At 43.9% G+C, this 27,513-nt stretch overlaps 1 protein-coding gene across 13 annotated transcripts in view; it reads right to left on the bottom strand.

Moving 5' to 3' along the window:
* Positions 1-1,882: 1,882 nt before the first annotated feature.
* LOC129731818 (contactin-3) overlaps positions 1,883-27,513 on the bottom strand; it is a 485,474-nt gene continuing 459,843 nt past the window's right edge. For 12 of the 13 annotated variants that reach the window (XM_055692254.1, XM_055692900.1, XM_055692422.1 and 9 more), the window contains one exon: positions 1,883-2,767. In XM_055692254.1, coding sequence (XP_055548229.1) covers positions 2,694-2,767 — 74 coding nt within the window. In that variant the 3' untranslated portion in view covers positions 1,883-2,693. The remainder of the gene's footprint in view (positions 2,768-27,513) is intronic. The other variant, XM_055693077.1, reaches the window with a different exon arrangement.

Below are 27,513 nucleotides of genomic sequence, written 5' to 3'. Positions count from 1 at the left end.
AATCAGGACGTTGAACAACATTATGCCCTATCGAAATAAACAATACACAATTGTGCGCGGCCCCAACAGCATTTAAGGTGTCTGTTTGCCTAATCTGCCGGCTGAATAGATAGTAAATCAGAACTAGGTAAATAAAGACGCGTAGAAAATATATGTATGATCGCATCACACAAAAAATATGTTATTTTGCAAAGGTTTTGTTCTTTTCGTGGTCACTTCGTTTGGAATGACCCATACGTAGACATTAGGGTGGGGAATCGTTATATGGAAAAAAACGAAACTTGATAGCCAGAACCAAATTTTTTTTTTGTTCTATTTGGGGCCCCAAACAATCCTAAATTTATCGGAAGTCGATTTGTTTTGTCGCCGCATTGCATTTCAAACTTATATGGAGATTTGTATGGAAAAACCAACTTTTATGCATTTTCCATTCTAAAGAGCACAAAATGGCTCAAACCATAGGTTTCATAACTTCAAATGGTAGATTTTTTGATGCCTAACAACTTGGCCACTTAAAAGCTAGGATGTTCCAAAAAAATACTAGAGCTGTTCAAAGTTGAGTATGTCCAAATTTATGTTGCAAATCATTTTTTCTGCCAACACTGTCTACAAGATTCTCTGCATTTAAATCGACATACTCAACTTTGAACAGCTACGACTCTTCTTAGGGACATCCTAGCTCTTTTTTGTCTTCTACAAAGTTGTTAGGCATCCAAAATACTATACTTTAACATAATGTGGTGCATTATTAGAGCATTATTGAGCTCTCTAGAAAGGTGAATGCAAAAAAGTAGGTTTTCCCATATAAATTTTCATACGAATTTGAAATGCAATGCGCCAAGCGGAGACAAAGCCAATCGACTTCCGGTAAGTTTAGGGTTGTTCGGGGCCCCAAAAGGAACCAAAAAAACTTGGTTCTGGAAAATCACTTTTCCCCATCCTAGTAGACATGTATGACAATATGTTTTGAGTAAACTTGTTACTTGATACTTACCAAACCTCCAAATATACACTATTGCCAAACAGTCTATTAAAAAATCCTGTTTTGATTATCGGAAAACTAATTTCATTCGAGGTTAACCTTATGTAGGCCTTTCATCCAGTATAAGCTTCGAGTCTAATGCAAACTATTGCCCCAGCTACTCAGCTTTGAGTTTAAATTTGAGTATTTATTTGAGGTAAAAACTAAATATTGGAAGCTAAACGGAGAAAAAGAATGATTTTTTCCATTTTTTCAGAGAGATTAGAAACATGCAACGACTATCAATTGGGATTACTCGAAAAGAACAAATATTTTTATGAATTTCAAACCGAGGGGATTTCACGAGGATGATGAATATAACACATTTAAAACTTGCAGTTTCAGTCTTGTCCTTGTCGTTTGCTCACCCGTACAGAAAGGAAACAACCTTCACCTCTGTCGACCCGCTCTATGGGGTCACTAGCAGTGCGCGGACGAGAAAAAAAAACAAGCTCCGCAATTTCACTGATTTGCTATTCGTCGTCATCTGCTTCTTCCCTGTGGCAGCCCAAGTTTTGGTCTCTATTAGCACCTAAAATTTTCATCAACTTGAGCAATAAAGTGAGCATAAATTGTATCAAAATCAGAACCTTCTGCACTTTTGCTTTGTGGCATTACATTATCGTAACAACGCCATCAACTGCTGCTGGCAAATGGTGTTGCTCGCCCTCGGTTACGGTGTCTGTTGACATACTTCTAGATTTGCATTTTATACCGGTCCTTTTTACAGTACAGTGCAGTAAAGTTTTATCTATTTTGGGTGTACTTTTCTTCATAACTTGGTAGAATGGCTTATGCTCAAAAAGGGAACCATAAAACTGTGACGCATTTCGAAGAATGTAAAACTCATTCAGCTTTTTTTTTGTTGGAAAAATTACACCGTTTTTATTTCATTAAACGAAATTTGTTTGATTGTTGATTCAAACACCGCCGAGGCTTATTCTGAGAGAGGATGTGAGAAAGCGCTCTCATTTGCTGTCGTCGCTGGCCTTCAACTGTTTGATTTTTTGAGTATCTTTCAGATTACTTTAGATTTTGTTGTTGTTTCTTTGTAAAAAAAAATAGTGACGACCTAAATCATATCATTATCTAGATTTGTGTTATTTTTTGCTTTGCTTCTCTGGGCTTCAACATATTATTTAAAGTTTTACCTTTTTTCAGCAATTCCTTAAGCGTTAAAGTTTATTACATCAATCCCGTCGGAAAATCGCACCACGTTACTCTTAAATTATATTTATACAGCATAACTTCTGAATAAACCATCTGATGTTTCCTAGACTAAAAATAAACCTACATAAAGTTGTGTGTGTATGTGTACTTGTGTGGGATGTGTATATAAATAGTTTGTATTTGGTTTTGCTCGACGCTGCAGTTTGATTTAAGACGCTTTCTTAGTAGGTCACAATTGTTTTTTTTTTAACTGACAACAATTTGTTACATTTTACTCGCCAAGTCCTCGAATTTGACCATTTTCGGTCGACGGTAGAAAGGAAGAAAACTTAGCTCCTAGCGGTCGCTTTGGGATTAATCAAATCCTTTGTCACATTAGTCATCAAATTTTCAACCTACAAGAAGCTCCAGCTCCCCTCTGGTTACCTACATACACTAGTGTATTTACAGCTGCTCATGTGCGATTTCGTCCCTCATTGGAACAAACTGGGGGTCATTCCCGTTAAGCTCCTGATAGGGTCGTAAATTCCATCTCGCTGCCGCGTGGAAGAATTAGGTCCGGATCTGCAATATAGACTGCCATTGGTGAAAATCGTGACGATTGGTATGCGTAGAAAATAGAGGAGGAGAAAAATAGATTCAAATAGAGAAAGTTATTAGTCAAAATATTTCGCTTTCAAGTTGAAGAAATCAGCATAGATTAATGACTATTTTTACTGTTTGAATCAACAAACCAGTGAATCATCCAATGATCATAAATAAATCAAGCCTAAACAAACTTATTTCAAGAGGAGCTTCTCTTTCTAGTGAACAGTTTTTTTCTAAGTCACGGGTACATTCAACTTTTCTCTATCGCATGTATCAAACTGTATCGCAATTCTTCGGGGTGAATAAGCAAAAAAAAGAGCGATGACTCGCCAAGAAACCACATCCTCAAACAAGCCCAGGTCAACTCGGTCGGAGATTCAAGGACGGCGTACCCAAATCTCTCGCTAGCTGCCATGCGAACCCCAATGGTGGGCAAACAAATATCAAATTTTCTACAAATATTTACCATCTGGGTTGCGGATTTCGAAAAGCATACGCGTGCTGGCCCCGAGGGATTCCACCGTCACCAGCGAAGCTAGATTGAGCAGAAACTGGGTCCCGGGACAAGTTCATCTCGCTGTTCTCGGCGGGGCTGTCGGTTGGATCACCCAGGAAGTGGCGCGACTGTTGGAGTCGGAAAATATGCTCGAATTTCCATCGCTGTTCACAGAAAACGGCAGCAATTTCCTGTCGATTCAAACCGGCCCCAATATCGAGAGGACATAGTCCTAAGCAAATTTGTTTGTTCCCTTGGTGATGATTTTCGCTCCCGACCTGGCGGTCCAAATATAAAATTCTCCTTTGAAGGTGCTAACGGAATCGCAATATTCCGGTGTGGTTCTCCCCAGAAAAAATGAAGCCGTTTGCTGTCTCCGCTTGGTCTTGCCTTTCAAAGTGCTTGCAATGGAATTGATGTATAGCATCATGAAAAAACTGGGTTTGAAATAATAACTAAGCATAAAGAAAGATCTTCATATTTGAGTAGATTATTTTAAAATGCGCGCTTTCAGGCTTTGAATAGATTTTTCCGGTTTTCAAGCAGTTATGTTTTGTCAACAACAAGTGAAGTTGATATTGATGGCAGTTTCGGCAGAACTACTATCAACATGAGAGTTGTTTGGGCAGAAGGGACAAACTTCCGGGGCTCGATATTCCGCTTCTGCAGCCGCTTCATCAGTTTGGCCTTGTTTAAACGGTTGGCCATTTCGTATCCCACTGACTATGTAAAGTCAAAACGATAAACGTGTCACTAAACGTGTCGAAAAAAAACTCCTCGCGGTACACTTGATAGCTCATTATTTTAAACGCGACTAGTTCATTTTAAACGCACAGAAAATGACGCTAACTTGTCGATTCTTGTTCCTCTCGAGAAGTTTTTGGCGCGAAAAATCGTTGCTCGTAGCTAGACAGTTCGAAAGTGTTGCTTGTGAATGGGAGGAACAGAAAAACGAGATTTCACACGCTGAAGTAGATAGAGTCAAAATGACGGAATCGTATAAACTCTACTAATTAACTAAAGGGTATACGGAACCAAATTGCATTACAAAAAAGATTTGGTGAATTTCACTTATCAAATCAATCGCCTCCTAACTTTTAGGTAGTAAAAAAAAATATGTTATTTAGTTTTTTTTTTACTGTTTGCTTTATTCAATTTCATTCCCATACTCAAATGCGACACGAGCAAAGTGCTTGTCAAACCATGTACTTTTTGGTAAAATTTTACACCTCCTGCTTACTAACGTTCTCAGGTACTTCGAAGTTATAATGAGCGGTGAAGTACTGGAGTTCCGGAAGCTGCCGAAAATCTGCTTTTACATATGTCTCGTCATCCATAACGAGACAATGTGGTTTCGTCAACATCTGGATGTAGAGCTTCCGTGCACGTGTTGTTGCCACCATATTCTGCCATTTACTGCGATTCGGCGCCTTCTGAACTTTGAACGTGTGTAATCCTTGACGTTTTTTGGCTTCTTGAACGAAAGTTTTACTCAAATGCAGGTTTTTAGCTACATCTACTACTGACCTGTTCGGATTTCTGGAACTATCCGCTTGTGATCTTTTACACTACACGGAGATCCATTTTGCCCCCTTTTTTCTTTTCGGTCGATGGTCAAACGCTCGTTGTACCGATTTAAAACGCGAGTTACCGTAGACTGAACCATTCCCAGCTTCCTGCTGATTGCACGACGAGAAAGATTTCTTCTATTCTTTCGACTCCATCTTCGCAACGATTGCACTAGCAGCTGAGTGCAACTTACACAGTGTCAACGATACACATTGAACAAATTTCACCCAAATTTTCAATAGAAAATACCCAATGAGTAAAAAAAAAGCTATTTCAAAATGATGCAATTTGATTCCGTGCACCCTTTACCAAAAGACGGAAAAATATCACTACAATTGAAGAGTGTGTCTTGTTAGAAAAAATGCTAGTAGTGGATCTTTGTGTTGATTTCATCAAACAGTACAAATCAGTTGTTATACGGAGTTTGACCAACATCTCTCCTGGATCGTGGATTACTTTATCGCCAAAACTTCTTCCTAATCTTCCTTAACGGAACCCCTTTTGATTCACAATTTCAGCTTTTACTAGCGGCTTGGTGAGGCCATTAGTAGCGTGGTATTTCGTGTTGACGTACTTCACCACAACCGACCGGTTGTAAGCTCCATCCTTGGTTTTGCAAATAAGCGATTGGTGGCCAAATATTTGCCTCAATAGGTCTGGATGTATTTCGCCTCACAGGATGATAAGGCTATCGTTAGCTGCTTCTTTACGTTCCAAGAAAAGGGACCACCTTGGAGCGCAGATACCTTGCTCACTATACCGGAGCCGATTACCTGCAGTGTTTTTAAAGTATCAAACAATCTTCTTCACTGCATTCTAATGCTTTCGTCCCAAATTGCTGCTGAATTGGCTAATGGTATTTACAGAGTAATCTTCCAGATGGTCTCGAGGTACGATGCTGGCCTAACAAACCAGTCGTGGTAGGTTCGAGTTTCGGCTCGGGAGACCCTGTTAGTGTCAGTAGGATCGTAGTGCTAGCCCCGCATTTGTCCTTTACACTAACCAGTTGGCTGCGAAGTTCGTGTATAACAAACAAAAGGTCAAGTTCCGAATCGGAATGTAACACCAAAGCTCTGCTTGCTTTATTTACAGAGTAACTTATATCCGGACACGTTACCTGTGTAATGTACTGTAGTCCTTGTAGGGGACATTCTTCATCTGCTCTGCTTCTTCTGTGTTTTGTGGTGGCATTGATTGGCCCTGTTAGTCGAGGGACGGCTCAACACGATCTCCATCTCTGGTGATCTTGAGTCCCAGGCAAAACCCTGCTTGGCTAAACTCCCTCATCTGGACCCGAGTGAACTGTAACTTCTTCAATCGTTTCTTCAGCTTCACACTGTTCATGAAAATTAGGAAGTCATCCACATAGGTATTGACGATCAACGGGAACATCCATCTTGCAGTGAAGGCAAATGTAGACCTTGGATTATTCCACAAACACGACTGGATTGCTTCAGACCGAACAACGCCTCCTGAAGCTGGCTCACATGCGTAGTTTACTTTAAAAATCCTTCTGAGACGGGGGGCCTAGTGTAGTTGGTAACATCTCCGCCAATCAAGCTGGTTGCCTGGGTTCGAATCTCAACACCGACATAGGTGTCGATGATTGCGAGGTGGCGTGATCCACTCACGACCAACCCACGTGGTCTAGATTCAACCCTAGCCGACACCGCGAGATTTTCTGAGGCGAAAAATCTCTGGGATCACGCCTTCCATCGCATGAGGAAGTAAAGCCGTTGGCGCCGATCCGTCAATCAACGGGTCGTAAGTTAGAGTCCTGGCCCAAGTAACATGGTTAGTCTTTAATAAGTTTAGGTAATTGATCTATAACAAATCTCGTCACTAACGGTTGTTAAATAAAAAATGAGAATTTTTTCAATACCTTTCAGTAACTCAAATACAGAGCGTAAAATTTTCTTTCTCCAAGCAAATTGCTCTTTGGGCTCTCTAGAAACAGTAGGCGCGTTTGGTTTTGCTAGTTTGAATTTAGTCAAAGCAAAGATGGCGTCGAAACAGCACGTGCTCCGCGAACGCATTGTACGGTTCTACGAAACGTATTTCCAGCAACAAGACACATTTTAAGGAAGAAAATGTACCTGTCAGTACGGTATATCGTATCCTGGGTTCTCTGAACGTAGAGCGGAAGGTCGGAAGTGGTCGTCCGATGACGATAATGACGAAGCAAAGGAAGACATCGTTAAAGAAGTTGTTTGACAACAAGGACGCAACCAGCCTGCGTGACGCCGGTCGGAAATATGGCTGCTCCCACGTATTGATCCATCGGACTCTCAAGATGGAAGGAATCGTCTGCAGGAAAGAGACGAGGTCGCCGGAGTACACGGAGGAGCAGATTGAGACGGTTGAAACACAGTGTCGGTTGATGAACAAAAAATACCGCGGGACGTCTTTCGTTCTGGACGACGAAAGCTATTTTCCGCTGTCCAAAACGCATATTCCAGGAAATGATTATTACTACTCCAGCGACAAGTCATCCACATCGCCTGAAGTGAAATACAAGTTCAAGCACAAGTTTGAAAAAAGGTTATGTTGTACATCGCCATTTCCGATCGGGGCATTTCAAAGCCTTGGCTTAAGCCGAGCGGTCTGGCAATCAACCAACAAATCTATCAAGAAGAGTGCCTCGATAAAATCCTGCTGCCGTTCTTGAACGAGCATCACGCGGATGGGAAGTACGTCTTCTGGCCAGACAAGGCGTCTTCCCCCCCCGTCCCCCCGTCTTGCCAAAAAGACGCTGGCGTATCTTGAGGAGGAAAAGATACAGTTCGTGCCGAAAGATCGTAACCCAACAAACTTGCCCCTGTGCCGCCCAAAAGAGGATTTCTTTGGCTCACTCAGTGCCCTAGTATATAAAAACAATTGGAGGGCCAAGGATACGAAGCAACTGACTACAAGAATCCGGAATTGTATCCGGAAAATGGACGTAAGTGCCGTACAACGTTCTTGTGAGAGCATCGCAACAAAGTTGCGTCGAACAGCAGACCACGGCCCTTACTCTAACATTCACTGATATTTAATTGATTTTGATTATTAAACTAGTTATAAACATGTTATAAATCAGTTTTTACAGCAATTCGTAATGTATTTACAACTTCAACTTGTTATTTCGATTTAAAACATCATTCCGATTTAAAACATCAATGCGAGTGAATTAAAACCCAATGTTTTCCCTGTAACTTATTTATAACTTTTTCCTTTCATTTTTTTCGTAAAATATGTTGCATGTGTTACTTGGGGGGTGTAGTCGCCTCCCCGTCGGTAATTGGCACAACAACAGTGGCGCAACTAGACCGACGAAAAATAAGCGAGAATAAAAAACTTAAAATCCTTCTGGTTGCTGCTTATGGATTATTTCGGTGTTAAGCGTTCCTCGCAAAGAAGCCGTAATAGAGTCTATTTGATCCATCTTAAGGTCGAACTTTGTCGCCAACGTCAACAGGTATCTTATATTACCGGAACCCCGATGCGTAAACCTCGTCGTTGTCGACGACGGTTAAGCAGATTTTGTACCACTTAGTTTTTACGTCAAGTTCACGCTTCGTTTTGAAAACCCACGTGTTGTTGATCGTCTTCCCGCCTTCGAGTAAGTTTCAAGCGCCCACGTCTGGTTGATCTCCAGTACTACGATTTCGTTTTTCATAGCCGCCATCCACAGCTCTCGTTCTGGTCTACTAAACGTCCCATTGTACATGGTTGGATCACGCATTTGCTCGACATCCCGGCAAGCTTAGGAAAATTACTGGAGAGCGACACTTTACTAACGACTTTTCTCTCTCTTCACTCTAACAGCCTCTTGCATGAGCTATTCATGAGAGCTCACATACAGCTACAGCTTACACAAGGCAAAGAAACTGTCCTGTGTTGCGTACGACAGCTCATTCTTGCGCATGTATTTTGTTCGTTTGGACATGACAGCCTAGTTTGCTCATTTTGAGGATGTCCTGTTCCTGTTGACAGCCTGCTGATCGGCTGCGGCTGTCATCGACTTGCATTTTTTCGTTTCTTCTTTTTCACAGGCCGGTGGCATATTGAATACGAAGCAACCCGTTTCCATTGTTGATATCGTTCCCCACGTAAGAAAAAACGTGCTTCGCACCATCTCTCTTTCATTCTTTCATCGGCCTCACTGTCGTGAATTATAATCACCTGACATCCCGCTCGGATTCGTGTTGAAGGATGTCGGAAGATTATAGGCTGTCATTTGTGACAGCTTGGAAATACCAACAGACCAACAGAGATCATTGGTAACGTCAACAACTGCAGCAGAGAAATCCGCAAACATATTGTAGCTGGAAGTAGTGCCCACCACGAACTCTACAAGACGTTGAGGTCTAGCAAACTTCACCCCCGTACCAAGTGAACCATGTACGAGACGCTCATAAGACCGGTAGTCCTCTACGGACACAAGAAACTGACAACGATCGAAGAAGACTTGCATGCACTAGCCGTTTTCGAACGACGTGTGCTTAGTTCCATCTTCTGCGGAGTATGTGAGGATGAGCGCAAATGAACCACGAGCTGGCGCAACTCTACGAAGAATTCAGTATCCAGAAATTTTTTAAGAATGCCGGACAACAATCCCGCAAAAATGGTATTTGCCCCGAATCCGGCCTGTACAAGACGTAGAGGCGCACAACAAGCTAGATGTTTGGATCAAGTGCAGGAAGATTTCGGAAATGTAGGACGTTCAAGCAACAAGCTGTCATAGACCGAGTGCGTTGACGTAACATTGTGACGCAAGTGAAATTCTGAGCGATGTTTCACCAGGAAAGTAAGCAAGTATGTAGGAATCGTGGGGTCAGGCGCATAAATCACGACGTGTAACAAGCATACCAACATGCGGATATCATCGAGCTAATAAATTACGGTAGGCTAAAGTTGGATAGCCGCGCACGAATATTGGAGGATCGACCAACGAAGATAATATTCCGCAGAATGTGCGAAAGAGGTAAGGGTCTCCGTGGTAGACCCGTTCTCGTTGGATGTGTGGTCTAGATGAGGACGCCCGATCGGCGGTTGTTAGGGGCGATTGGAGAAGACTTGCCCAAGATCGAGTGATGTGGAGACTGAATTCGGCAGTGGGTCGTTAACGACCTGTCGCCATTGAGGTAAAGTAAGTAAGCGAACCTGATACGAGACCTTCTACTTTGCTAGGAAACCAGACTAGACCAGAATCGAAATATCACTCATCTTGGCCAACCGCCAAAACTACACACATTACTTTTCCTTACCTACCCTTGGATATATCCGGATTCTCTGGAAAATTTGCTGCATAATGACTGCCCTTGTGGCAGCTGCAGCACGATTCGTCCTTTTTTTTTTTTTTTGATGCCACTGTACCGCTGTGATCCTACGCTGTATGAGGCTCCTTTATCACTACTGCTCTGTGACCCATGCTTAGCCTCCACGGCATCGGCTATCAATGCCTATTCTGACGCTTTTCATCGACCCATCGGCATCCACAGTTCCATCTTCTTTTCTGTCGTAATTTTGGAGTCGGATCGACGTCAGCTGCTGCAGCAACCCGATTCGACGATTGATTTCGCCATGTTGAAAAGCGATCTTGAGCTTACTCCAGGCTTCATACGCAATTGACGCATCCATCACCAGACTGTAATTCGTCTTCGTCTGGCAGATCGCAGCCAGCGCCTTTAGGTTACCGTCTTCATGCATGATTTCTCCTTCCTTCGGCATTACAGCACTCCAAGAAGCTTCCGAGATAAACGTCATCTTCATGGCGAAAGCTTACGAAACGTATTTTTAAAGACCTTGTAACTTTTCACACTGCTTTCTCTGGCCGCGCGAACCGTTTTGGAATCCGAACTTCCAGTTCTTGCTCCAGATGTTGGTTGTAATGTGCCCCGATTCATTGCAAGAATGCGTTTTTATTCTTGAAAATTTTTTTAACTACTTAAATAATCTTCTTTGTGAAAAAAAATCTTCTAGTCTCCGCTATTCTAATGACCTGTCGTCAACATATATTTAGGGCATTTTTAAGTTCCGGGTTTTAACTATAATTAATTTGTTTGTCAATTTTTGCACATTGAATCTTGAATTGATTTAAAAATTACAACTCCCATTTTATTTCGCCTATTGCCTTTCGGGAAATGAATCTGCAGTTGTTCATTATATAGAGTTCCAAGAACTGGATAAACATTTCGAATATTGATTTTTACAAATGTTACATAATCCGGCGTTTGAAGAAGTTTCGAACGATGGAATGTAACGTTTTTTCTCAGTGTAGACCACTATTGAAATAAGTGGTATTCTTGTTATTTATATCCGTGCTTGTGTGTGATTTTTACCATTCCCTTCCGTTTCAAGCTTACTGCTCTACTATTGCGAGCCACATTCCATCTTACCAAAGACGTCTGATTACAATTCCCAGGAGAGGCTTCGCCTAACGCTCCACTTTGGCCAGGTTTGTTCTACAAAAGAGGGACTTATTATGTCAAGAGAGAGGAGTCTTATCGATATCTCGCCTCCTGTGCCAATATCGCCAGTTACAATTCCTTGAAGAGGATTAATATTCCTCTGGTCAGTTTTACTATAAGTAGGACTAATTTTGTCACGAGAAAGCCAATATCGCAACATAATTAAAAAGAACTAAGAACTAGAGAACTATTATACGTAACTCAGGTCAGTTTTATTACAAGAGGGATATATTTATGTTAGGAGGACAGCCAACTTGAATACTGGTGAATTCAGTTTGGGGAAAGGGTATGTGGTGAGAAGCCTGAGAATAAACTCATGTTACAATCCTTTGACAACCAAATAACCTGATTCTACAAACGAACCCCCGCCCCCAGACTCTGTGACCATGCAGCTAAGTACAGTCTGAAAATTCTACATTACATATCGTCGCAATAGTCTGAACATTCCTAATGCGTTCTAAACAAATATTTGATAAGTGATAACTGCCAGCAATAGGTTATTGCAATTACATCGGCCAACATACAACAGTAAAACACCTTAGATGGAAATCAAGCCTCAGAACAAAAACTTACTTTTCTTTATGACAACAGTAAAACAATAAAAAACCAGTTTTCTGTCAACCGTACCGTCTCAAATAGAATGGATGCTGAATTGTTCAAGTGAGCGTAATCGTCCCTCACGTTCGATAACTGTCGTCTCGCAATTCTTCTCTCTCGTACTCACACTTCTCTTCTGTCAGCGTAGAGTAAATCATCGGTTTGTTACTAGAGCTATTGCGGATTAGATTTCTGATAGAAAATGAACTATCTCAGCGAATCTCTGAATTTATTTACTCATGTAGTGGCATCGTACGATAATTATCACGATCGACTGACAGAAAAATTTAACTCACACGCAGCGAATGATCAATTCACCAACAATGATTAACGATTTTCTTCGTTTAACTGAAGCGTTGAAATTGTGGTGTTTTTATACATTTTTAAATAGAAACCTAGTGAGAGCGTCATTCTAATCGATAGTCATCGTTACATTGACTAAAAATAATAATTGAAAACCTCGTTAATCACTATTTTGAATGTAGAACGCAAAAGTTTTCTACAAATGAGCCTATCAGTTCAGAAATCAAAAATCAGTTTTGCTGTCGATTTGAACCGCTCCATTATCTTTCCAAAAAAGAAACAGATTTTCCCTTTGTCTATCAAACAAACATGTTTGGATATTGCGGATCTCCTAACCCATAACAAAAAATGTATACCGATAAATATTCTATTGCCCGATTTGATGACCATATCATCTGGCTCCATAATTTCAGCTTTAAAGTTTATACCATCCAAGTCAACAAAGAACCCAGTTGGGTCTGTTTTCGATTACTAGCCGTACCGATAGTCGAAAGCAGTAATTTCAAACAGTGATTCCAATCACATATCCGATATGAAAATCTATCCACCCGGCAACGAACCAACTTTACTGATGGGAAGAAACTGTTCGATTTTCGGTCCCTGGAGAAAGACAACTCATAAAAACCGGCTCTTTCAAGTAGCACGGCAAATCATTTGTATGTAAATGTTCAGTCCCATTGTCCCAATTCCGAACAGTCCCATCACCCGTCAAAAGCAAAAGGGACACACTTCTTTTTTTACTCAACGGATCCACGTCGGTAGCAAACCCTGTCCAAACCGACCGCCAAGAAACAAAATAGGACCCTTATGCATAGTTTAACCGTTTACATCTCCGGTAGAAAGACCGAATATGTGCAGACTCATGGCTCACAAGAATCCAAACATAATCATTACATCGCCAAGTTGGTCCCACACAGCCCGCCCCGCTTACGATTGTACCTGTTTCTGCATCTGTTAGACACTCAGTCAGTCAGTCAGTCAGTCAGGATGATTCTCATACCGGCTAATATCGAGAATACCAGCAAAAAATCCTATCTCCTTTTCTGTTACCGACTGCAGCTTTTGCATCCGAACTCAACGATGACACATTTTTCTTCCAACTATTGCTAAATACTCTCACTGGCAAGCCTCAGCATGTCCCAGGCGTACGATTTTTGGTGCTTTTCTTCTTGTTGACATGTATCTTTTGGAATCGGCCCTCGTCGTCTGTCGACAACGGATGGCAAGCACGTACATATCTGCCCATTAGCATACGACGACCGTTGTTCACTTCAACCAGAGGGAATCGTTCATCGATGGGTCAAGGGAACGATGAAAATTAGTTGAGTTGATAATACACAACCACTTTCGGGTGTGTCGTCGTTGTTCTGCAAGAATGGCTACCGCTTCCTATGTATGCGATGACATGGGACGAAATTAGAACTATCACCGTGTGACCAAGCAAGGGTTGCAGGAAAAAATAGATGGAAAAATTTCAAGCTATTAGCACTGTTTCAGTTATTTACCTCACCAGAAATTGAATTTTAAAAAGGTTCCTTGGTTGACATGGGAAGGAGAATACTGTTGGCTTTCCATTACATCAAGTAGAGCCGATTATGAGGGCCACTCTAGCGCCACAACGAGTTTCCACAGCACCACCTGTCGTCACGACTCCTCGGCGGAGAGTTTGCAAAATGGGTCATGTCACCCATTCAAAGTGCACTCCTTCAATCAAGGTGATGCTTTGTCCATGCACTGAACTTCACGGACGTCCCGGTCGTGTCACCATCCGTCCCCCGTTGGATTAACCGGGAAGGTAATTGTTGATTCTTATCGTACCGTCTGTGCCAGCATCGCTGGGTGTTGGCTCGTACGATTAATTACCTACAAGGGACTCTAAGGAGGACCGTGTTGGAATACGAATCCAAAGGCCGCCCATTCAACGATGGAGTCCTTTAAAAAGCATAAGAGCACCTCTACGGCAAATGAACGATGGACCATGTTGAAGTGGCTCCGATTTGAATGATATTTTGTACAATCTAATCTAATATAATTTTAACGACTAGTCATATGTCAAACGTTTTTTTTTTTTTCAAACCAAGATGAGTTAAAAGCAAACTTGTCGTTAGCAAAGTTTTTTGTAACATTACCTTAATTACCTACAACTTGTTACTCATTGTGTGAGACGGAAAAGTTAGATTTTGCCACGCCACTAGTGGCAGAGTTCCGATCTGAATCTTCGTGTCAATAAAATGTTAATAAAATGTCAATAAAATCAGAATTTGGAAAGAAAACGAAAATATTTCACGATTTTGGGCTTTCGTACCTCTGTGAAACGGTTTGAAACAATGTCTGATTTTCATGTTAGAGATGGTTCAGCTTCCACACCGTAACTTTGAACGACGTTACGGAAACAGACTAATGATTGCAAACTCGTAACTGGAACTGCCGATCTCTCAATTTCATCGTAAGCCCCCGAGTACTTGCTGATGGATTGAAAAAGTCGACATAGTAGCGCTGCAGAAGGTGTCCTGGAAAGGTTCTACGGTAGTACGTTTCGGGATAGTGATTCCATCTACCAGATTTGCGGCGATACACACGAGTTGGGCACAACTTTCAGCTCGATACAGGCCTCACCTCGACGCACCGGTGACGACAAGGATGAATTTTACGCGCAAATGGAGCACGAATATCGGGGATTCCAACGTTCAGGTCGAACAGAAGTAGGAATTTAAACAAGTGATTGAGAAATTCAGTATGCATTAACTGACCGACGAAAACAGCCTCAGACTCGTCAGACTCGTCGAGAATATGGCCACGTACTGGAAGATTGTCGACACTTTTCGGACATCGAAACCTACCAAGACGCAAACTATGTTTGTAAGAGAGCCTCAATGACTGTTGCAGCATTATGTCGAAAAGATCAGTAGTGGTATCAGTGGTATGGCAGCAAACGGTTTCGTGCAAACTAAGGTATGATGGGCCTGTGCAGTCCAAAGCGCTTGGTACTAACAGTTTTCGTGTTAAACAGGAAAGTATCTACACTGATTCTACAGGCTCCTGTGCCTGAGTGTTGCGAGTGCGTATCATACAGAGTCATACGATGCAATCTGTGTCTTCTCCGGCATGACACTCATCAACAGTATAGGGGAACATATCCTGGGTATTAGACGGGAAGAATGCTGCACGGGTATGTGGAGCGACATAGACAAAATGGGAGACAACAAGACCAACTCTTCTTAGAGAAAAAGCGTCACCTGGAAGAAGAGGGAGTTTGATGAACCATAACAGATAAATCACTATCATGAGACGCAAATTTTCTACCAGAAACTCTACGCATCCCGCATAGGCTTTGTGCCGTGAAAATATGCCGAGATGGTTGAAGTATTCCTTAAATCAATCGTGAGGTAACCCAAAGGTGTAAACAACACTTTTCAGAACATCTGAATTGCGTATAGGAAAAGGGTCAAGACGGTTAAAGAAATGACGTCTCCGGTGTAGCACTGGACGCAGACGGAGCTTCCATGGCGATAGGCAAAGTTAAGGATGCCGGCAAGCGGCCAAAGAACAACAAGTCGCCCGCCAAAAAAGATGTCGGAGCGGAACTTCTCACGATGAGTCCAAACATTGTCATGTTTATTATATGCTTTTTCTTTGCCAAAAGGTCGAAAAGAACTTTCCCAAATCATTTTCTTATATCTGTCGCCACTAGCAAACGGATCTGTTGGGGACTCGGGGTTCCCTAGAAGCTGACCCAACAAAAACCAGTGCTGTGACAGGATATCGCGTCAATTATATGGTTCATTTATTTATTTCTGTTTTAAGTGCTACATTGCGTTAGAAGGTGTGCCTCCACCATGCGGGGCACGATTTTGAACCGATCCAATCAATTTATCTTGTTGGCAGTACATTTGAGGTGGTGGCAGAATAGTAAACCACAGTGAAACGCGAGGCAAAGCAGATTGAGTTGAAGTTTATTACGTCCAAAATGAAGTAAATGCTAACTGGCGGAACCGAGCACCACAAGGCCCACATGGGCAGTAGTGTGAAGATCGACGGCGATGAGCTCGAGGGGGTCGAAGTGCGGTTTATGGCGGCGAAGGATAAGCCACGAGCTTGAGCAGCTCACTGGCGAACTCAGTATCACGAAGATGCTCGAAACCGGACAGTTACGCTCGACGCTCGAAAACATGTTGCACGAATGTCGGAAAATTACCATGCGGAAGTGGTGTTCGTTGAAAATACGGTAGGAACACGGCGAAGAAGAGCTCAGTGAGCAAGGTGAAATATTGTTCGTTTTCAACGTGAAGTTGTTATGGCAGGACATTCCGCCGTACCTCCAAGCCATTCAGCGGCATTGAGATCTCCCCGTTTGGATTTGATCATTGGTGTACTCTGGGAATCTGGTTTACTTTCTACACACTATTACCTCCTTCTTCAATGTCTTCCAGATGCATGACTTCAATTAACGGATATTACTGGCTGCTTCTGGATACTAGGCTCGCCGTATGGTTGCCCCAGCTCATGGTTCTTTTGTCGCCTCCATACGCGATCCTCACCTCCGCCGAAGATGGTCTTAGGCACACGTCGTTCAATGTGGTCCATTCACCTAGCTCATGCCGCGCCTCTACGTCTTGTAATAATCGGATTTTAAATGAACACCATTTTTGCGGGATTGTTTGCCCAGCATTCTTATCACATGTCCCGCTCATTGTACCTTTCCAGCTTTAGCGACTTCCTGCATACTCGGCTCGCTGTAGAGTTGCGTCAGCTCAAGATTAATTCTTCGCCTCCATACGCCATCCTCAAATACTCCGCCGAAGCTAGTCCTAAGCAGACGTCGTTCGGAAACGGCTAGTATTTGAAAGTCTTTCTCGAGCATTGTCCATGTCTCATGCCCGTAGCGGACTAACGGTCTTATGAGCGCCTTGTATATGGTGCACTTGGTACGGAAGTGAGGCTTGCGAGACCTCAACATCTTTTGGAGTCCATAGTAGGCACAACTTATAGTTTTACTACGTCTGCGGAATTCTTTCAATCCAACGTTTTCTGCTTTACTTTTCAGCTTGGTGTACTGCTCAGCAACCGCCTCGAACGTCGTTCCGACAAGGTCCACGTCGTCAGCGAAGCAAATGAACTGGCTGGATTTATTAAAAATCTTGCCCTGCATTTTAAATGCCGCACGTTTCATAACACCTTCATGCGGAGTCCCTTACGTGTTTCAAATGGCCTTGATACCGCACCGATAATCTTCACACAGCACTGTACAGTATCCATCGTGGCCTTAATCAGTCTTGTAAGTTTCGCATCGAAACCATTTCCGTCTATAACTTTGCATAGCTCTAGACGGTCGATTGTATCGTAAGCGGCCCTAAAATCGATGAAAAGGTGGTGCGTGGGGACTTGGTGTTCGCGACACTTTTGGAAGATCTGCCGCAGTGTAAAGATTTGGTATATTGTCGATCGTCCATCCACAAAACCAGCTTGATAACTTTCCTTAAACCGTCGTGCTAGCGGTGAGAGACGGCGAAAGATGATCTGGGAGAGCACGTACGCTACCTCTTTCCCGGATTACAGCAATGGAAGCCAAGTTACGGTATTTGGAGGACATATTTTCACTATTTGAATTGTCCTCTATGTACTTTTTTGCATGATATTCGTTTGCTTGGATGAATCGTACAATGCGGGTGTACAGTTTCTGTTGTTTCGACTCGCGCATTATTTCAAAGGTGATTTCCGAAAACTCATTAGAAATCGCTCATTTTTTTCTAATATAACGCCAACCATAATATAAATTTTCAGCCGAATTCAATAACGAAGTCACGTTTAATGATTTTCCCTGAGGATTAATATTTCTGACTCCTACAATAGATGGAATAAACAAACCGTATTTATGTATACCTACCATAGATTTCTGAGCTACATTGCTCTAAATAAAGTTCAAATTTTTTCGTGAGTTTGAAACATTTCTCAACTCGTGGAAATTACTTGAGTTTTACAGCCAAATACTAGTGTAAAGTTCAATTCAAGCCGAAGAAGCTTGATTGCAATTTTGCATAGTTTTCCTCCGGCTGAAAACACTCATAAAATTTTCAACCATTACTCGCACAATTTCCGAATGTGTCTCTACTATTGAAGTGGTCCATCGTTGCGTAATTGACGCATACTTCCTGTATTAATTCTATTTCCTAGGAAACAAATCGTACCGATTTTTTCTCGAAATTAATTATCTATCGTGCAGACACCCCATTTGGACTAGCAGCGCGAAAAATCAAACCTAAAGCAGCAAGATCATGAACGCGACAACAAACAACAAAACCAGCAAGAACAAGAACGCCGCCCATAATTCAATTTATTCTGATATTAATCCTGAAGCTAGTAACTTTTTCGGCCCATTGGAAACTGGCCGACTGGCAGACAACTTGGGAACGGTAAGAAATGAGCAGGGGGTTGGGGAGGGGTGGTAAATGGAAAAACTTTTGCACCGAACGGAACCAGCCAGACAGAATCCAATTAGATGCCGTTTGAAAGACCAGCCCGGTGTGTTCCCTGTTGGGTAAAAGTTTGCAGCGAAAGCGTTTCGAGCGATTATATTAATTTTTTCCCACTTACTCCTGCGGGACCGTTTCTCCGGGGCTGAGTAGCGTCATTTTTGCTTCCTCCCTCCGGTCGCGTTATGTGATCGAGTGACATGGCGTTTGTTGATCGGTGCGGGTAACTGAACAGGTAAGTTTCCTCTGGGGATCGTTTATTTTGTGCGATTGTTTTAACGTCGGTTGGACACGGTGACAGCACAGTTCATGGGAAACCGTCGAAGAAATTCAATTAAAATTTTATTCCACCTGAAGAGGGGCAGGAAAGAGGAAAAAAACAATTTGTTATTTTTTTCAGAGCCGCCTCGCGTACGTGAGTGAACGAAATAAGTTTGACGAAACTTTTTATCGAAAGAGACACCTTTACAATGGTACGGTTGTATTGACTGTTGAATAGTATCGATAGGTATCGATATGTTCGAGTTATGGGTAGAAGAAAACCTCAAGAGTAAGACAGAAATTTGAGTTTCACGATGATGTTATACTTTTCATTGAATGATTTTAATCCATCACGAATATTTTTTTTTTTTGAATCATTATAATCGAAATTTGCTACATGAAGTAAAGCTACATTACAACAAACGGTTAGTTCAAGTCTATAGCGATAACATCACATATTTAATTTAAATACATTTAAACAATAGATTATATCATGACTCATATAGTGAACGTATCGATTCAAAGCTCAATGAGTTCCGAACCCGACCGAATGCGGTAATCGAGATCTTATCACTCACCCTAGCTTTGTTTTTCAGAATGCATGAGAGATGTTTGTAGTCGACATTCATCAGTGACATCAGGTGATAGTATCGGACTGTGCTGCGGAGAGAGTTTACCACTCAATGCCTTGTTCATTATTAGGTTCGACTCTCGGTGGATGACGTTGAATATAACGGTAGAATTTGTAGTTGAAGCTGTTCTTATACTATTTTCTTACCTCTTCCGAATACAGAGACGACAAACAGTTGACCATGTGCATCTCGATTTCCTCTGGCTCTGTTATTGTTTTGTCCTACTCTGTTTGCAGCTGTGTTATAACGTTTATATATTTTTACCGATTTCCTAATCGGAAGGTTGATGTGAGTTCTCTATACGTGTGTTTTCAACCAGTTTATACTAACTATCAATTCTGGATGCTGATAGTAGCTATCGCAGCGCTGCGTAGAGGTATTGATGATAACTGTGGAACTATTCGAAAACAGTTCATGATTTCCACTGAAAGAAGTTTTTTTTTAATTTTTGGCGAAAACGCCACCAATTACTTACTTCAACAGCCTAGAGCCGTGGTTGTTCCTGTCATATCAAGAATTTTCTTACACTCTCCCTGGTACTGGGCTACTCGTTGCCAATTTCCTAGGCGTCTCGACACTCGCAGATTCGCTTTAACCTGATCAAGCACGTTGAGCTCCTCTGTTTCTGGTGACCTTCAAGAGATCCATTCCACCTCACTGTCGTCCCGCATTATTGCAACATGTCCAGCCCATCGCAGCCTCTCGACTTTTGTAAGGTGCACAATAGGAATCTCTCCAAGTATTGCCTGCAGCTTCGGTTTATACTCCACCAAATATTGTCTGATAAACTTTTTGTTTGAATACGGCCAGTGCGCGTATGTCTTCTGTAAGCAGCATCGAGGTTTCAAATCCATAGAGTAAGTAGGACCGATTTCCAACTTGAGTGCGTTGTTGGATTTCCCATCTACCACTTCGAGTTAATCGTCGTAATGTTGGTTTCTCTCGAGCCTCTCCCTTTCATGTAAATACTTGGTATTCGACGCCCTGATTTATAGTCCTACTCAATTAGCCTCCACTTATAGTTTGGCGTAGATTGCCTCCGTCTTTGAAAAGTTTCTCGTAATAACGCCGAGGTCGTCTGCAAAGCCCATGAGTTGAATACCTTTGTGGAAATCGTGCCCGCATTCACACTCTCAAGAGCAATGCTGAACCCTCTGCGCGCTACGAAGGGATTCGAGAGTGTCCTCGATACTCACAAATAACAAATCACTCGACCCAAGGTAGCTTTAATAAGTCGTGTCAGTTTATCGGGAAAACCGTAGTCGTGCATTATTTGCCATAGCTGGTCTCGATCCACTGTATCATATGCTATCTTGAAGTCTATTACGACGAAATAAGTAGGCTCGTTATACTCCCGGCATTCCCCGGCTGGAGAATGAAGATTTGATCTGTAGTGGCGCGTGCTTACGTGAAGCCCTCTTGGTACTGCCACACGAATCCTTCTGCTAGAGGATGAAGACGGCGGAGCAGTATCTGGGAGAGGACATTGTAGACGACGTTGGTCAAAGTTATGCCACGGTAGTTGCCGCATTGTAGCCGATCGCTCTTTTTATAAATGGGGCATACAACTCCTTCCATCCATTCCTCCGACAGTCTCTTTTCCTCCTAATTCCTGGAAACTACCCGGTAGAGTGCTATTGCATATGCCTCATTCCCGTGTTTATGAAGCTCTGCCGGCAGTCTATGTTTACACTATTACACTTTCAAACGTAGGCCCGGATTTGAGTGAGGGTTAAGGGGGCAAATGCCCCGGACCTATCGACACAAAGAGCCCCCTTAATCCAGAGCCAGACGTGAGGACAGAAAGGAGACCTTTTTTTTTGCTCGCCACTTTCCAGCGAAGCGTTGAGTCATTTCAAAATTTTCGTACCTCTAAATTTTGTAAAAAAAGAGAGTTACAGAGGCCCCCTGAAAAAATCTGCCCCGGGTCCCCCAACACCTAAATCCGGCCCTGACTTAACGAACCATCAAGAAAACCACTAATCAATCCTAAAAAGATAGTATCTGCGTTGTTGGGTTCAATACTGCCATTGTATTGGAACTTCACTCCGTTTTCATCGGTAAACAAATGAGGTCGAACAGAGTAAAATTCACGACCATACTCTTGTCCTAACTTGGGGAGGCACAGCCCAAATGTTTCGTCAGACAGATGTGGTCTTGTACAGTGGATGCGTTGACCTCATGTTTCGACAAACGTACCAGTAGCCCGCATCACGTGGGATAAACTATTTATCCCACACGTCGTGGAGCTGCAGTTTATGAACGACTGGTTTAAGAGCACAGCTGGTACTTAGGCTGCTTGAATTGCATGTTCGAAGTACGCAATTCAAATTACCGAAAATAATACTAAATGAGTTGAACAGCGTTTTTCAAGCTTCTCTCGACATGAGTGACTCGAACGTATTTCTTCACAGTAATAACACTTCCTCTCTTCGTGACGCCCACGTAGAATTAAGTAATGTAACCAGACAAAAGCAGCTTTTCGTTCTCTGCTACTCTCGAGCGCATCTATTAGTGTGCAGGACAATTACGGGGCTAGGATAATGGACTTTGAGCATACGACAACCAGCATCTTACTACAAAACCAACTGTATCATCGGTGTTACTTTATTCAGCGATCACAGCGTACTCACTTACCTTACCAATCTGACGAGAACCATGGTGGCTCGTACTGTGTCAAGAGGTTGTCGTTCAGCTCTTGGCTGTGTTTCGCCAGTTTCTCAGGTTTTAATCTAGTTGAGCTATCGTACCCGCTTTATTCCTTTATTTCTGTTGCCGGTAAGGTTGCTTAAGAGAAGTGATTTTACAGGGCTTTCATCCGGCATTTCTAAGGTGTGACCAGCTCACCGCAGCCTTTTGACTTTTTTCAGGTCTGTAATGGGGTTCTCGCGTGCAGCTCTCGATTCATGCGTCTTCGTCATTTTTCGTAGTCCACTTGCACTCACCAAAGTTGACTAACACCGTAAATAGCCTGCTACATCTTCCGTTTGACAACTCCAAGAGCGTTCAAGTCCTCTGCCTGAAGTGTTGTAGTCTAGATTCCGTAGACCTATCAGGTTTTTGTACACCTCAACTTCGCGCATCATCGCACTTGATTCGATCGAAGTGAAAACTAGACACGATTTTCAACCCAGATGCGTCTTTGAACCTCTCTTCTGGGGCTGTTGTCGACGGTCAACAGTGACCTTAAATACACGACCACCACATCGCCGTCTACGGAGACTTGCGTTAGGCAGTTCGATTCTTTTAGCTTTGGTTTTCGTATCAAGCGTATGCTTACAAGGCCGTCGCAAAGTTACGTGATATGATGCCAAAGTCATACGCGAAGCTTAAAAGTTAATCCGACCTTATGAAAATCGTGCCTTCAGTGCCGATGGCAGTCCCTCGGATCGAAATCCCAGGGACGATGTTAAACAGGAGGGCAGCTATTCCGAGCGTCTGTTCCCCATGTTGGGGGCGGCTCAAACAGCGTCTGATCCGGAGCGGACGGCTGAATTATGAAATGCGGCGTCTCGCCAGCTACACCCAAGACGGCAGCCCCGTCGCGAGACTAGGCATCCGCAGCCCTAGTAAGGCAACATGCCGAAACATTAAAATACTACGAACAATCAAGAATTGAATACGGACCGGAACAATCGGCAACGACCTAGGCGACGAAATGAGGGCGACGATTGGAAGCTCGGTACATAGAACTGTAGATCGCTGAACGCCCCGGGTGGCGACCGGATTCTGCTGGATCAGCTAGAACCCCGCCACTTCGACATCGTTGCGCTCCAGGAGCTTTGCCGGAAAGGAGAGAAGGTACAGTATTACCAGAGCGGCGGCACAACCTATGAGCTGGGTACCGGCTTTATAGTGCTGGGCAGAATGCAGAGTCGTGTGATCAAGTGGCAGGCGATCAGCGACAGGTTGTGTTTGTTGAGAAAAGGCCGGTTTTACAACTACACTATCCTCAATGTGCACTGCACTCACGAAGGAATACCCGATGTAGAGAAAAAAGAGTTCTACGCACAGCTGGAGAAACTCTACGATAGCTGCTCGCGTAGAGACATCAAGATCGTTATCGGGGACATGAACGCGCAGATCGGTAGGGAAGAAATGTACAAGCCGGTGAGCGGCCCGCATAGCCTGCACACCGTGACGAACGACAACGGCCAGAGATGCGTCAACTTCGCAGCTTCCCGAGGAATGGCAGTCCGAAGTACTTTCTTTTCCCGTAAGGACATCCACAAAACCACCTGGAGGTCACCTGACCAACGCATAGCAAATCAAATTGACCATGTTCTCATCGACGGCCGGTTCTTCTCAGACATTACAAACGTACGTACCTATCGCGGTGCGGATAGTGGCTCGGACCACTACCTAGTTGCGGTATCATTGCGCTCAAAACTGTCGACCGTATACCGAGGGCGACATCGCCGAACCTCGCGGCTCAACATAAAGCAGCTCTGGAACTCCCAGGCTGCGGAGGAATACGCGCAACAGCTTGAAGCGGTGCTACCCACGGCGGAGGGGCTGGGCGCATTGCCTCTCGAAGACGGCTGGTGCAGTATTCGCACAGGTATCGTGGAGACCGCAACGGCGACACTAGGAGTGGAAGCACCGAGTGGCAGAAACGACTGGTATGACGAAGAGTGCGAGGCAGCGGTGAATGAGAAGAACCGGACCTGGGCGATATACCTGGGCGATATACCTGGGCAGGTCAACGAGAGAGAAAAAGGCCAATTACAAACGGGCACGGAACGACGTGACCAGGATTCTCAGACGAAAGAAGCGCCAGCAAGAGGATCGTGAGCATGAGGAGCTGGCGCAGCTATACCGTTCCAGTGAAACGCGGAAATTCTATGAGAAGGTAAACCAGTCCCGCAGAGGCTATGTGCCGCAAGCCGACATGTGCAATGACGGGGATGGGAACCTTCTCACGGATGCCAGCGAGGTGGTCGCCAGGTGGAAGGAGTACTTCGATGGACACCTGAATGGCGAAACAGTAAACAGAAGCGGAGCAGGAACTGACCTAGAAGCACCAGCAGCGGATGACCGAGTACCAGCCCCCGATATTCACGAAGTTCTTTGTGAGATCGGGAAGCTGAAAATAAAGCCGCAGGCAAAGATGGACTGCCGAGCGAGCTCTTGAAACATGGAAGAGAGGCGCTGGCTAGAGCGCTGCACTTGATCATTTCCAGGATTTGGGAGGAGGAAAAACTGCCAGACGAGTGGATGGAGAGTGTCATCTGTCCCATCTACAAGAAGGGCGACAAGCTGGAGTGCCGCAACTACCGCGGTATCTCGCTTATCAATGCCGCCTACAAAATACTCCCACAGATCCTGTTTCATCGTCTATCGCCTTTAAACAGGAGGTTCGTGGGTCAGTACGTCAACTTCGCCCGTGCCACCACGGACCAGATCTTCTCAATCCAACAGATCTTACAGAAATGTCGCGAGTACAACGTGCCCACACATCACATCTTCATTGACTTCACGGCGGCCTATGATACAGTCGATCGAAAACAGCTATGGCAGATCATGCACGACAACGGATTTCCGGATAAACTGACTCGATTGATCAGAGCCACCATGGCGCAAGTGATGTGCTACGTGCGTGTTTCGGGGATACTCTCGAGTCCCTTTGAATCGCGCAGAGGGTTGAGACAAGGTGATGGACTTTCCTGTTTACTGTTTAACATCGCCCTTGAGGGTGTGATCCGATGGGCGGGCCTCGACACGAGGGGCACAATTTTCACAAGGTCTGTTCAGCTTCTGGGCTTCGCGGATGACTTCGACATCATAACACGTAACTTTGCGACGGCGGAGGAAACTTACGTCCGACTGAAAGCCGAAGCTGGACGGATCGGACTGCGGATAAATGCGTCGAAAACAAAATACATGCGAGCTCCAAGGAGAACAACATCAGCCTCCCAACTCAAGTCTCTGTAGACGGTGATGAGCTTGAGGTGGTCGATGAGTTCGTGTATTTGGGGTCACTGGTGACCGCCGACAATAACACCAGCAAAGAGATCCAGAGACGCATCCAGGCAGGAAATCGTGCCTACTTTTCACTTCGGAAGACACTTCGATCGAATCGAGTGCGACGACGCACGAAGTTGACGCTGTACAAAACCCTGATAAGACCGGTAAACCTCTACGGGATCGAGACAACAATGATTCTTGCGGAGGACCTTAACGCTCTTGGAGTCTTGGAGTTTTGGAGCGCATGAACCACGAACTGCACGCGCTGCTTGGAGAGAATCCCATTGCACACCTGGCGAAAGTTAATAGGTTGCGGTGGGCCGGTCATGTCGTAAGGATGCCGGACGGCAACCCTGTGAAATCACTTCTCTTCAGCAACCCTGCCAGCACCAGAAATAGAGGGGCGCAGCGTGCACGATGGCTCGACCAGATCGAAGGAGACTTGTGGGTGATGAGACGCCTGGGGAACTGGCGAAACACAGCCCAAAACCGAGCAACATGGCGACAAATTCTTGATACAGCACGAGCCACCACGGCTCTCGTCTGATTGGTAAGGTAAGGTAAGATGTTGAACAGTTAACAGGAAAGTCCATCGCTTTATCTTAACCCTCTACGCGATTGAATTGGGCTCGAGAGTATCACCGGAACACGCACGGAGCACATCAATTGCACCATAGTGGTCTTGATCAATCACATCAGTTTATCTGGGAATCCTTTGTCTTCCATAGCTGTTTTCGATTGGCCCAGTTTAAGACGTGATGTGCGGACACGTTGTATTCTCGAAATTTCTGATCTGTCGGACTGAAATATGAATATAGAAATAGAAATATAAATCCGCTTGGTATTGGCACCTAAACCTTCTGATACGAATGATAGAAAACGAAATTGGATCTGCGAGGATTCTTTGTAGGTGGCATTAATAAGCTGCAACCGCGGTAGTTGCAGCACTCCAGCTCATCGCTCTTTTTGACGATGGGGCAGACGACTCCCTCCATCCACTCGTCTGGTAGCTTTTCCTCCTTTTGAATCCTGGAAATGGCCCAGTGCAGCACACTAGCCAGCGTTTCTCTACAATGCTCGAAGATTATGGCTTTACCGGCAGGTTCTTTGTTTTTAGGCTGCTCACAATGAACTTCATGAGAATCGAGGGCTTGTACTCAGTCATCTGCTGCTGGTGCTGGTGAGATGTCCATCTGTTGATCACTTAGCATTCGTGAGAAGGTTCCATCCGCGTTGTTGCACATGTCGGCCTTGCTAGGCTGATTCACCTTTTCATAAGCGAAAGTTCTATCGAATCGCTGCACGGGACAGTTGTTCGAGCTCCCCAAGTTCACGATCCTCATTCTGCCGTTTTTTTTTTTTTTTTTTTTGAAAACCACGCTTATGTCGTTCTGTGCCTTTTTGTATTTGGCCTTGTTCTTCGTTGTTGACTTGCTCAAGTATATCGCCCCGATTCGGTTTTTCTCATTGACTGTTGCTACCATTCTCTCTCATACCAAGTGTTTCTTTTGATCGGTTCCTCTATTTCTGGTGTAGCCATTGCGGTCTTTCTGATAACTGAATCCAGCCGTTCTTGAGAGGCGATGCGCCAAGCCTTTCTACCGTGGGTAGTACTGTTGCGCGTATTTATCCGCAGCCTAGTAGCCCCGGAGTTACTTAACGTTGAGCCGCGGGGCTCGACTATGCCGTGCGTGATAACACAGTCGACAATTTCCAACGCAAGTCGCGGATGATGATTACGTAAGTAATTTTTAAGAAGAACCGGGATTGGTTTGCTGGACGTTATTCAAGGGATCTGTACGTACGTTGCTCAAGTGATCTACAAGTGGTTTTGTGGATGTTTTTGCGGGGAAAGGCAGTATTTCGGACTCACTGGAATCAGCAAAGTTAACGACTCGCCTTCTGTTGTCGTTCGTCTCGGTGTGCAGGCTGTGTGGTCGGTTTGTACATTTCTTCGTTTCTGATCTGAGCGTTCATGTTCTCGATA

Source organism: Wyeomyia smithii, chromosome 1 (genome assembly GCF_029784165.1).
Source record: "Wyeomyia smithii strain HCP4-BCI-WySm-NY-G18 chromosome 1, ASM2978416v1, whole genome shotgun sequence".
NCBI lineage: Eukaryota > Metazoa > Arthropoda > Insecta > Diptera > Culicidae > Wyeomyia > Wyeomyia smithii.
Note: the sequence above shows the minus strand (reverse complement) of the source record. Positions and strands in the feature narration are given on the sequence as shown.